We start from the raw sequence: 12,772 nt of genomic DNA, 5'->3' as shown, positions 1-12,772 counted from the left end.
ATTTGCATTGGAGGGATGTGATGTTCATTTAGAGTAACTTGGATTTTTTAAGTCTTCAGCATTGATTTGTATCATGTAATATTTTTATTTTTTTGCCATAAACAGATACCTCAGTCAGGATCTCTAACTTCAGCTCCGTGAAACCCTGAATATTCATTTTACTACCTGGAAACAGGAAGCCTACAGATGTGGCTAAGCATAGGAAACTAGTGTTTCTCATCTGCTTTGTATCATAGTAACTACTTCAGGTGGACTAGAAATTGCATTAGACTTGCAAGACTTGAGTCAGGCATAAATATTATTTAAACAGAAATTTAATGAACAAGTTCAGCATAGTACCCAGCCTTTTGATTTCATTGTAGAAAGAGGGTATGTGATTTTGTTATAGGAGGAAGACAGTTTGATTCATTTGCAATCTTCCAGTATCTTTCTCTAAGAACAAATGCAGCTGATTTGGGCTGTCGTTGGCGGGTAAATATTCCTTTCTTGTTCCCCAAAACACGTGTGGTCCCTGTAGAGAAGTTATAAAGCAAGTATGTATAAAATGATTTTACATCCTAACAGTTCACAGTAGGGGATACAGCAGATGTTCCTTCTGCCATTAGTTCTACCTTGAAATTTGATGATGAAAAATTTGAGGAACATCTGCTGTAAACAGAATACTGATCAAGTTAATGGGAATACCTGAATTAACTGTCATCAACTTACCAGTTGTAAATAGACTGAACTGCAGTTACATTGCTCAGTTACATCAATGAACCTTGCCAAGATGACACAAATTACATCTGCCAAGTACCCCATTGTACCTATGTGTAGAAGACAGTGTATAGGTCTCTTCCACCTAACCTGATTTAATAATACATGATTTAAGGTGCTCTGTTACTAAGGGCAGTTGTAGATGAAATATCAAGTGAGACAGATCCCTAATAGCTAACTGAAGCTCTGAATTGAGGATGGCCAAGAAATAAAGTAATCTGGGTCTGCTCACAAGCTTCCCTTGCATTCTGCCCTAGTGCATTGTCTTATGTTCTGGGTAGCATCTTTGCAGGTGGGACATCTAGGAGCTCAAGCTGGAGGGAGAGAGGATGCATTAATTGCAGGCAGGACCTTCCCTCTTGGCTCTGGTCACTGGATGTTGTCACAGAAACCAGCTATGCTCTTGGGTAAGGAGAGAGCCCTTTTGTCCTACCCCACAGCACTGTAGTCTTTGCATATCATAAACTGTTTTAAACTTGCAGGGAGGATGGAGAGTTGTTTAGAATATAAATACAAGCTTACCTTGATTAGTCATGAAATCAGCAAAATTCCATATGAGCTCCCCAATCACGTACTCTTTCCTCTTTTTGTCAAAAACAGAATGGTACTCTCTTAGCATAGCTTTCTGATACTCCTCGCTGAACATAAGAGGCGGATCCTACAGCCAGGAAAAAGAGGTTGCCTTGAATGAACGTGACAGTTAATCGCAGCAAAGGCTCCATATGTTAACTTCCTATTGACTGGGGACCTGCTTCCTGAAGACAAGCTTTACAATTGCTTGGTCTTTTCATTGCTGCTGCATTAACAATAGCTATTTAGTGACAATGAGCAGCTACTGAAATGACAAGGGGAAAAGCACGTAAAATACAAATACAATGGAGATATACTGGGGTGGAGTGGGGGGTGTGAGTCCATGGTTTTGCTTGGTAATGGTGCTTTATGCTGATAGGTGTAGGGGTGCTGCCCCCTTCTGTGCAGGATAGCATCGGGAAATGAATGTCCACTCTCCAGTGTCATATCTTCTGATTAAGCATTTTCTACAAATGCCAAAGTACAGATTTCAGAGTGCTCGGTGCTTTTACTCAAAGCGAGAAGCTTATCTTTAGGTAGAATCTAACCTTTGTTAGTGGCAAAGCCCATTTACTTCAGTGGAGCAGGATTACAATCCCAGCAGCCTTTTGGCCATTCACACACTAATGCATCTCAAAACTAAGGAGTTGGGCTCAGTGGTATCCATCTCTTCTAATTAAGTTTTCCTGACTCTGTAAGAGCAGCAGTGCTTTTTACCATCTAGGGCATCTAGAACACTTACACTGTGAAGTCCAGAAACAGAGTCTGCTCCATATTCACTCTGGATAATGGGTTTTTGGTAGGTTTTATACCAGTTCTCAAACTGTGTTGTGAGTTGTAGTGGAATAACTTCCAGGTGGCCTGGGTCGTGATACCAGGAGAAGTAGCTATTTACGCAAATTACATCCACGTAAGGAGCCTACAAAAAAACAAGGTGAGAGTGTTTTGTCACAGAGCTCAAAGTAGACAACCTTCACTCATAAAACTAAATCCTCCTTTTGGTTCATTTCATGGAATCCAGTTTTATTACATGTAGAATAAAGTCTTTTCCCCCATCACTCGGGGCCTCCCAACAGGACATCTTCCCCAGGAAAAAAAAAAGCAAGATAAATTTAACAAGCTAATAGTGTATTAATGTGGCATTTTTCTTACAGACTTAGGAAGTCACAGCAAAGAGTTAGACAAGATCAACCTGTTTCATCCTCGGGTTTGTTAGAAATTTTTGGGTTTCCAGGATGTCTCTGGCTTGCTGGTACATTTAGATGTACTTTTGAGTATTGAAATGTGATTATCGAGTTAGTGGTCAAATATTTTGACCAGCAACTACGTTTGCACATCAGTGGTGCAATACTAAGACTAAGCATTCTGCAAGTTATATGCCATTTCTACCACATGGACAGTATGATAAAAGGGCACAAAGCCCACTAAAGATAAAGTGATGTTGTATGTAACTTGTTCAATGTTCTCTTAACATGTTTTGTAATAAAAGGAAAAAAAAAGTTCTAATATCACATCAGTGTATGAGATCTGTTCTTTGGTTTTGTGTTCCCGTGTCTCCCCAAGCGAGTCGGAACATGGGTCGTGGGGATGGGATGTCAAGAGTCTGTGTGCGGGCCTGATGTAACACCCATATCCAAGAGCAGATCCCTGCTGGGCTCCTTCAAAACTAAGGCCACCAGCTGTATTTTCCTGGGGTGGGGAAGAACAGACCTCTCAGTTACAGAAGGCTGTTCCTGCTAATTGTAGGACAGCTTGAAAGAAACAAAGTGTAACCTGTAGCGGGGACAGGTGGTAGTCTCATGTACCTACAAACTCACCTGCTAGAAGTGTTTATTGTACAGGAGTGACAAGTATTATAAAGCCCTCTTGAAAAATTGAAAATGACATAGGAGCTACCCCAGAAACAAATTTATGTATGTTAAAGATACTTGGTTCATGCTATGGCCAGCTTAAGGCACAGACATCCAATTAGCTATTTATACAGCTCTAGGACTTTAATCATGAAGCTGGAAGAGCTTTTAGATTATTGAACATGAACAGACATCTGCCAAAGAAGATCTAGAGCAGTTTAAAACAGGATTAAAGCAAAGTTTCCTTCCTTTAGACTTCCACAAGGGCTGTTAGCATTTTAAAGAGGTTTAAGCTTTGGTTTAATTACAAGTGAAAAGCCTGAGCATCAGTAAACGCAATCAAGGGAATAGCAAAGCGTGACAATGTTAATGGAATCCAGGGAGCTGATCCTGCATACTTCACCCAGACAAAGAACTGTTCTCTCTTTACAGCTATTTTTTTTTTCCAGCTGGACTACAACTAGAGGTAAGGTGCTTTGTACTAGAAACAAAAATGTAAGTTTTCTTCTGTCTCTCCCTGTTAAATATCTCCAGTACACTTGGGGAGGTGGGAAGAAAGGACTGTAAAACAACTGACAAGAGGATGAAGTTTAATGTATGAAATTAAAAAAAAAAAAGCTAGAAAATAAAGTAAACTTACACCACGATCAAGAGCGTAATTAGCATCTGTCACAAAGGTTACTGGTCTGGAGGGATCCAGAGCTTTAGTGTGAGCTATCACTGTCCTGTTTGCAAACAGTAAAGCAAGAGTTCAACAACAGCATGGAGAAGCACAGCCCTATTTCCCCAAGCTCTCTGTCCTTTCACGACCCCCCTCAAACATTTGGAGCTGCTTTTGATTTAGCAGGCAGAGAATTTTTATTTAAATACTGCAGGATACTTAGTGATCATCTGCTATAAAGGGCCTGCAATCCTAGCCAGTTCTGTAGGAGTATAAATAACATGGCAAAGAGACCTTTATTTGTCACAAAGTGAAAAAAAAAAAACAGTGGAAGTATAAAAATGGCATGTTAATTTGTCTGTCAGTGCCAGCAGCTTGGAAGTTGGAGAAGGGACAGGGAGTTTGAAGACTAAAATGTAAGAAAGGTAACGGGAAGTTTCTGAACAACTCTTGTGATGTGTTCCTGTGAAAGCATGAGGCCCTACCCCTACACCACAGCAGGCAGAGCAGTCACAGGCTGGCTGCTTTTGAGGAAACCCTGAATGAGGGAGATAAGACAGAGAATGGCAGGGTCAAGTTCTGCTGCTACCTCGACATTGCAGGAGGGTGGTGGATCATTCTGAAGAATGAAACTTCAGTTACCTCTTAATGCACCTACAGCTACTAGGGACAGAGTGCTACCCCATTACAGGGATGACTCTTGGCTCTCCAAAGCTTAAATCTCTTCAAAAATAAAACCTAGGGGTCTGTAGGGACTCGAAGCAGTGGCCTTCAAGTGGAGTGTCACTATCCCTTGCAGAACAAAGAACTAGCACTAACCTGAAGAACCTTGTCTTCAGAACTGAAGGCCAAGTGTTTTACAACTTTGATGTAATTCTCAGACTTTGAGAATTTAACACTTGGCTTCCATTGATCACAATGGTCTGCTTTTGCTTGGCCATTAGCTCAAGAAGAGATGCTCAGACGAAATGGACTCCTGGTAATTTTGCAGAGCCTTACTGGTTCAGAAACAACAGGTTGAGACTGTTGTGCGGTTCTGAGCATCGGTTCAACACACGCAGCAGTTACACTTTTAGTTTGCATCTGTGGGTACTGTTTCAGACTTCCCCCAAAAAATGCTTGCCCTCTCTTTAATACTTCTCTGTGCCATCCCAAAGGAAGAAGAGATGCATCATCTGCCAAGATTCAAGCCTCAGCTCTGTGTACAACCACATGCACTTACTTAAAGTAGTAACTTGCTGGGGGCAGCTCCGACGCCGGCTCATTGGCTACTGACCACATCACAACTGACGGCCTGTTCTTATCCCTGCGGATCAGCTCCTCCATCACAACAAGATGATGCTGCAAGGACTTGTTCCCAAAGCTCTCCCTTAAAGACAAAAGGAAGTGAGACCTGGTGAGGTGAGAGTATAAAATCAATTCCCTTTACCTTTCCCTGTGAAAACTCAAACCTCTGGGGTGCATAAGCCTTGACACTGAATGTGGCTTCTGCCTGTTTTCCCCAAAGCCTGCTGCACAGTTCAGGGCCGTGGTTTGGGCTCGTTAATTGAGCCAGACCAAATGACGCGATGGCCATGTGGCAAAATGCCCTCCGGTTGCCCAACCTCACTAGGAACATGTGGCGCAACGGGCTGATTTCTAAATAGAGCAAAGTACTTCCATTATCAGGACAATGGGCCCTGCAGGACAGGAGGGGGACACTGCGGCAGGGATGAACAGAGAAAGGAGCGTAAGGGTCCTTTGAGCGATTGCTTACGACATTTTAATCCCCACTCCCGGGCACTCGTCGATCACCACGATGCCGTAGGCATCACACAGGTCCATGATCTCCTCAGCGTAGGGGTAGTGGCTGGTGCGGAAAGAGTTCGCCCCCAGCCAGCGCAGCAGGTTGAAGTCCTTCACGACCAGGGGCCAGTCAAGGCCTTTGCCACGGATCTGGCGGGAGAGAGACATCACCCTGTCACGCTGCCGGGCCCGGGGCTTCTCCTCGTGTTAACTGGGCACCACCGCTTCCCTGCTCGCTCCCAGGGCGTTTCCAGCCCCAGGCGCCATTTCTAGCTGACTGCACCACCTCTCCGCGCAGCGTTTGCCTTTCTGAGGGGCACCACCACATGCACCCTCAGCCCCTGGGTGTCTGGGGAAGCAGCAGGGATGGCGGTTGCAGCCAAGCTGCCGGCACAGCTGCTGCCTGACATTTCGGGGAGCTGCCCTGCCCTGCCCTGCCCGGGGCCGCCCTCTCCCTCCCTCCCACAGGTGTCCTCCATGAGGCGGGCCAGGGAGGATGGCGCTGAAGGAGGACCCCGGCCCGGCGGGGCTCTGTGCCCGCCGCCGAGGAGAGCCCACGCTGCCCTGAGGTGAGCGGCTCGGCGGGGACGGGGCGGCTCAGACTTTGTCCCCGGCATTTCCCGGGGTGGGGAAACAGCGAGCGATTTCTGAGTGGAAGCCACGGCCGGGAGGTTGTTTAGCTCCTCTGCCAGCACACCCCAGGCTTGGCCACGCACCCTGAGAGGGATCACAGAATGTCAGGGATTGGAAGGGACCTCGAAAGATCATCTAGTCCAATCCCCCTGCTGGAGCAGGATGTTGCGGCTATGGCAGGACTGAGCATCCCCTTAATGCTGGCAAAAAATTCACCCCGGTCCCCCTGGCAGCTCCCAGCCTGGGAAAAGGGTGTGAGGAAACGGCCCCTTTGGGTGGAAAGGGGAGGCAAGAGCAGGCACTGCCTCAGCGGCACAAAGTGAGGCGCCATTAGGTGCCCCCACCATGGGCGCCGCACACTTACGTCCGCGTCTTCGTGCTTGTTGACGCCGTGGAAGTAGAAGGGCTTGCCGTTGATGAGGAACTGTGTGCTGGTGACGTGGACGGTGCGGATGCCGACTGGGAGTGTGTACATGTCCTCCAGCAACGCTCCGTTCGCCTGCGCCTGCATTTTCACCTGGATTTCCAAAGGCGAGACGAAAGTGACGTGCTGGGCTTCGCAAGGATGCCCTGTCCTCCCTCCCCTCTGTGTGTGTAAGGGCTATCCTGTCTGCCTGTCTATTTCCCAGCCCTGCCTCGGCACACTGCCTGCTCCTCACCAGTGCTTCAGCTGATTCTTGTGATCCCCATGTACCTCCTCAGGGAAGGAGCAAGGTCTGACTAAACAGAAAACAGAAATCCTAGCTAGGGAAGCTGAAGGATGAAGAATGAACCCTGGATGGCCCCTTTGGGGCTTGTTCACCCTAAGAGCTTCAGTTTCTTTTTCCCTTACTCATCTGGGCCATTTCATCCTCCCAAGCAAGACGGCAGTACACCCCTTCTGCCCTGCACCTTGATACCAAGCAATGACTGAAATGTCATCTGCTCACAACAGATACAAACCTGAGCCTCTGGAAACTCACAGCAGCTCATCTGCCCTAATTTCCACATCGAAACATCACTACTCATCCTTAAGTCAGAGTCTTCCAGGCTCATGCTATTGAAGCTGAACTTGTCTTGTGGAGCGGGAAGAAAGCTCATTGCACGGCAAAGCATGTGGAAGAGGTTATCAGCCTGCTCCTCGGAGACTCTACTCTCAGCTTTCATGGTATGTCCTCCCCTATATTGTTTCCAATGGTCCTTTTGTAAAAGAGGGATTGGGCCCTAAATGTGAAAGGCAAGCATCTCAGGGTGCATGCATGCACTCCAGGCATGCCACTCTTCTCACTGACAGACCTTTTAGTCCAGCATCCAGGAAGCTGGCAAAGCTTGATTTGATTACTGTGTAATTAGCAATGCCACTCTGGTCATGTGAACAGGATCTGTGGGAGAATATTAGTATGGAAGATGGGCCATATGGCAGTTCCTTAACCCTGTTAGTCAGAGGAAACGCACACAGAAAGGAAGAAACGTCACTGTTACCTCTAAGGAGTAGCAGTATCCAGGGTTCTCATGCATCAGATAAGGCCACCAAAGATTTGGGTTCAGGACTTTTAGCTCTCCAGCTGGCCCATCGCCTGTAGCAACCACTTTCCCTTCTTGGTCACGTAAACTCAGGGACAAGGAATAAACTGTGCTGCCAACAACCGATACCTGATATTGCACCATTGCTGGTTCAAAGGAAACAAAAGATAATCAGAGGCTGCCATGACAGGAAAAAAGCATGCATCAAATGTTGGAGGGTTTTAAAATGAGGGAGATTTAGAATAAGAAGAGTGGCATGAATTGAATGTAAGAAGCATTACCTGTCTGTCTTGAGATCCAGAACTTTCCAGCAAGATTTGTCTATCACACAACTCTGTTACTTAGAGATAACCTTGCTTTAAGTGGCAGAAATACTGCCCCTACTGAGAAATTCTACTTTGAGAAACACCAGATCATCCTTTCCCTTTAACAGCAGTCTCTTGCAAACACTTCTTTAATTATTGCTTCTGAACTCCTTACCATATTCTTGCAGCTGCTGAGCTGTGCAATAGACAAGCTCAGGTGCAAGAAAAAGCCACTACGAAACAAATTCAATTGGACTTTTGCAGGGTATTTTCTCTGCTGCCCTTGTCATCTCCATTTGGAGCCTGAGGTAGCTGCTGTCATTGTTCTGAACCTACCAATGCTCTCTGATGAAGTAGTTGTCACAGTAATATCATCTATGTAGACAGAAGGAGTGGTGTAAAGCACAACCGGGCGATGGATTCCAGCATAATTGAAGAAATCAAACCTGATGTTCTGTACAAAATAGTTCTTGGGATACCTGAGTGAGCAAGACAGGAGAAATAGCTACATTATGTTTCATTACACAAGAACTGAAGGCAGCATATGGATGCTAGCAATGTAAAATAATCACGTAAAAATAGATGCTAGCTGGTAAAATAGTCTTTACAGCAGGATGGATCTGTCTTTCAGTAGTGTTGCTGCACTGAAGGGGACTACTGGTTAACAAACACCTCACACACTGACCAGGTTTGATCCTTCAGGATAGCTGGTACTTGCAGTTCCCAGCTGAATTCAAGCTTGTCAAATCTGCCTTTAATTCAATTTGGCAAATCACTTAATCTCAGTTCCCTGTGTATAAACCAGAGGCAGTAACTCAGTGCAGATTCCTCATAACACCAAAGCTTAAACTCCTCTCTACTCAATGGATTAATTTCAGCATAAATACAACCCAGTCTTTTCTAAGTTGTTTGGAAGGTCTTATGAACCAGCAGCTGAATGAATTCCCCTCCTCTCATCCCTGGGATATGCTCAGCAGTACAGCACTTCAGCAACTCACCTCGTTTTGTCATTCATGTACTGAATTGACCCCGGAGGCAGAGTATGGGGTGTCAGAGTGTTGTTGAGCGCGACAGTGATGCGGCAGGGGATCCCTGGACTGCCCCGGATGATGCTGCTTATATCTGCTTCAAAAGGGAGGTGCCCTCCTTCGTGCTCCACAACTTGCACTCCATTGACCCACTGCAGGAGAAGACACCGGTGAGTCCAAAAGGCAGGGGGTTTGTGGGAAGCACAGCAGGGACACGGGAAGGAGCCCAGCAAAGGGCAGTTGGGATTCCCAGTAACACTGAACCTCATTCTGGGCTCTTGCTCTTTGAGGGCTCAATCTGGCAGCCCTTCCTTTGCTGGGAGCTAGGTCTGGGTCATGTACAGGCAAGTGTCACTGAGAGATACGGTTTTGGGCAGATCCTGTAGCAAGGAAATTGTTTAGTTACTGGTCCTGATATTGGAGGATCAGAGAAGAGAGAACTGGGGGAAACATGGCAAAGTTCTTGGCTGGCGGAAAACACCCAAGAGTTAAGAAACAGCAAACTGATATAAAACCTAGGCAGAGATGTGTTTGCTGAACAAGCCATGAGACAGATTTTAGTGCAGCATAATTTTGGAAACACATGGACGATTTTGTGTGCAACGTACCACAATGGAGTAGTAATGGGCGCTACCGAAACGGAGCACCACTCTGGTGTTGAGGTCGTCCTGAAGCCAGCGGAGAGGAAGCAGCACCTCTTTCTCATACCAAACCCAGCCGATGTAGTTCTCCAGGTTGGGGTCTTGAGTGATATCATTGAAGCTGGCAGGCACTGGCATGTCGATCACAGGACCGGTCTGGCGGGGATTGCACAGAAAGGGAGGGAACAGGTAATTTAAAAAAAGAAATTTTACTGTCTTGGCTGTCCAGCCTGTACTGGTGGAGGTGTCCCCTTCCACTGACAGCCTTACAATCCCTTTGCCAAGTGGAAATACTTGGGAAAACCTGTTTAGAAACTGGTGTGGTCTGTCACAGATCCTGTAAAGTCCTACTTGGTACCAGGCCCAGGAGCCTGCCTGTTCCTACAGGAGAAGCTGCTCATATCTTTTTCCCCTCCTGATTTATGATAGGAAATGCTTTTATTAATGGCTCTGGTATTGTGGAATCAGAGAAGTGAGGGGGGAAAAAAATAAATGCCCACGTTGTTGTTTCAGCTTGGGACTTCCCACAAACTGTAGTTCCTCCTGCACAGCTCTAGCTGTTCGGTGTGCAATGCTGGTGGTGAGCTGTCAGTTCACTGGCGCAGGGTGCTGCTTGTCAGGCTAAGAGCTGTAGTAGAAGGGTGGCAAGAGTTGGGGATGTTTTGGGCCAGAACCCCCAGGGAAGGTCCGTGGAGATTGTCTGGGATGAGTGCAGCCTTTCTCACTCCCTGAAAGCAACGTAGATCCCTTCGGATTACAACAGAGTCAATTCACTTGCTTATTTTTAACGTAAGGATTGTAGGCAGGCAGTGTTGTAACTCATCTAACACCGAGGTAACGGGATGCTATTGCAAAATACAGCTGTTCATTTTTAGCACCTGCTGCACTCGTGATGTTGCATAAACGAGCGATGCTGGAGCAGTTCCCCTTTCCAAGGGAAGCCTTTCCACGGAGAGCAGAACGAGGAGGGTCTGGTCACCCAGGGGTGAGCATCATGTGCACGCCTGACTCAGCACTGAACTGCACCGGCACTGCAGAGAAACTCCATGTCTTTATTAGACATCAGAAAATCCTAGCAGGAAAATCCTTGGGTGGTGAAGTGGATTTTCTAGTGTCTGATACAGGATAACCTTTGACTGGGATGGCCATAAGGTGTGTCTCCTTCAAGGAGATTCTCTGATGTCTAAAGTAGGTTGAGCGTACGTATCTATGTCCCCTTTGGGGGACATAGTCCAGGGTTCCTCTCCTCTGGCTGTCTCTTTTCACAAAACTTCTGTCCGCATCGTGTCTTTCAGCTCTTCTCTCCTTCCGCAATTTGGCCAAAAAAAAATACCCAAAGGGCTAAAATAGAAATGAGGAAGGCCCCATACATTCTCTGCATAAAATACGTACCTTCTTTCTTTTCGGTACTGGTGTTAATTTCATCGTGGATTTCAGTTACGCTAGAACTTGTTTACCTGCACTTGGCTACTTCGGAATAAGCAGTTCAGGAGCGCCCTGGCCAGGCACGGGTTTGTTTATTCCGCGCTGCTGACGATAGGTGAGTGTTGTGCAAGGCCAGCGCTGCTTGTGCAGCACGGGGATTTCTAGGACAGCTAAAGGTGGCGGTAGTTCATTCAAACGCTTTCTGGCTTCCGAGCAGAAGCGGGATAATTAGAGACGGGCGTTAATTAGCAAGCGCCTGAAGAGCACCCTCTGCATAGCGATACGGCACTCAGCGCAGGGCGGGGGGCAAAGAGCAGCCGCCCCGCGAGCCTGGAGCGGCACGGAGGGGGGAACGGCGCTCCCGGGGGCGGAAGGAAGCCCGCTTTGCAGGGGGACCCTCCGGGGAGGAGAGCACCCCCCTGCCCGGGGAAGGGGCAGCCCTGCCCGCGCCCCGCGCCCGGCCCCGCGGTACCTGCCGGAGCGGCTGCCGGTACCAGCGCTGCACGAAGCCGGCGTCCCTGCCCGGCGAGAAGTCGGCGCGGAAGCTCCAGAGGCCGCCGAGCTCCTTCCGCTCCCGGGAGGGGGTGTCCCGGGGGTACAGCATGCCGCCCGGCGGGGCCGCCGCCCGGCCCAGCGCCAGCAGCAGCAGCAGCAGCAGGCGGCAGCCCCCCGCCGTGCCGCGGCCCACCCCGCCGGCCGCGCCCGCCGCCATCTTGGGTGTGGGCAGTGCCCGGCCGGGGGAGGTACCGGCGGGGGCGGGTCCGGCGGGTCCCCCCCGGCACGGCGGAGCCCCGGGAGGGGCCGGGCGCTGTCGCCGGGAGCTGTAGGTGCCTCCAGCCAACGCCAGCGGGAGCCTGGCGCAAAAACACTTGCAGGGGTTGGGCTGTGTCCAGGGCTGCTGGATTTCTGAGCGGGGTGGGGGTGGTTTTCTTTTGTTTATTCATTTACTCGCTGACTTACTTTTATTTATTTTTATTTTCAGAGTCGCTTGTTGAAGCAGGAGGGCAAGAAGTTATTGGAAACGGCAAAGAGCGCTGATGACCAGATGGCATCTCCGGGACAGGCAGGAGGATGATGTCTGCATTAGAAAACCACCTCTAGACTCCTCTGTGAAGTATGGTAACATTTCCTATTCAGACCACGTTCCTCAGAACTTCATTAGGACTAAAGCGGGACAAAGACAAGTATTTCGGAGGCAAGGAAGGAAGGAAGGAAATGCTCTCGGGTGGATTTTCATTTTACAGTACACTTATTTGTAGCCTGCGTTTGTTTCCTGGATGAGAACACGTACCTCCATGCACAATAAGCACCTAGCAGTCATGCTGTATCTGATTCAATTATAGAAGCAACAGCTCAGTTTATTGCAGATCGATGACAGGCTTGGTGACACATGAGAATGTCAGAAAGGTGGAGGGTCCAATGGGGAGTACCAGTGATTATGAGCTATTCATTTAGGCAAGAGATTGAGATGTTTTAGCAGATCATCTGCTAAAACCATCTTCTTTTTTCAATCAGCAGGGCTCCACATTACTCAGCACTGACCCTGAAGATGCTGAGCAGTGGCGGCTGGGAACAAGCGAAAGGCTAGTCAGCTGAGGCGTGTGAAGGTACTGAC

The 12,772-nt window shown here is 47.9% G+C and overlaps 1 protein-coding gene across 1 annotated transcript; it reads right to left on the bottom strand.

Moving 5' to 3' along the window:
• Positions 1 to 292: 292 nt before the first annotated feature.
• GUSB (glucuronidase beta) lies at positions 293 to 11,869 on the bottom strand. The gene is made up of 12 exons (XM_068415499.1): positions 11,630 to 11,869; positions 9,700 to 9,888; positions 9,062 to 9,243; positions 8,400 to 8,542; positions 7,717 to 7,904; positions 6,620 to 6,772; positions 5,594 to 5,772; positions 5,060 to 5,206; positions 3,817 to 3,901; positions 2,069 to 2,245; positions 1,279 to 1,414; positions 293 to 511 (listed from the first exon to the last, which is right to left on the bottom strand). Exons 1-12 carry the CDS (start codon positions 11,867 to 11,869, stop codon positions 354 to 356), a joined length of 1,977 nt encoding a protein of 658 aa, XP_068271600.1. The 3' UTR covers positions 293 to 353.
• Between the last annotated feature and the right edge of the window lie 903 nt (positions 11,870 to 12,772).

Source organism: Nyctibius grandis, chromosome 18, assembly GCF_013368605.1.
Source record: "Nyctibius grandis isolate bNycGra1 chromosome 18, bNycGra1.pri, whole genome shotgun sequence".
NCBI lineage: Eukaryota > Metazoa > Chordata > Aves > Nyctibiiformes > Nyctibiidae > Nyctibius > Nyctibius grandis.
The sequence above is the reverse complement of the archived record's forward strand: the minus strand, read 5'-3'. Positions and strand labels throughout refer to the sequence as shown.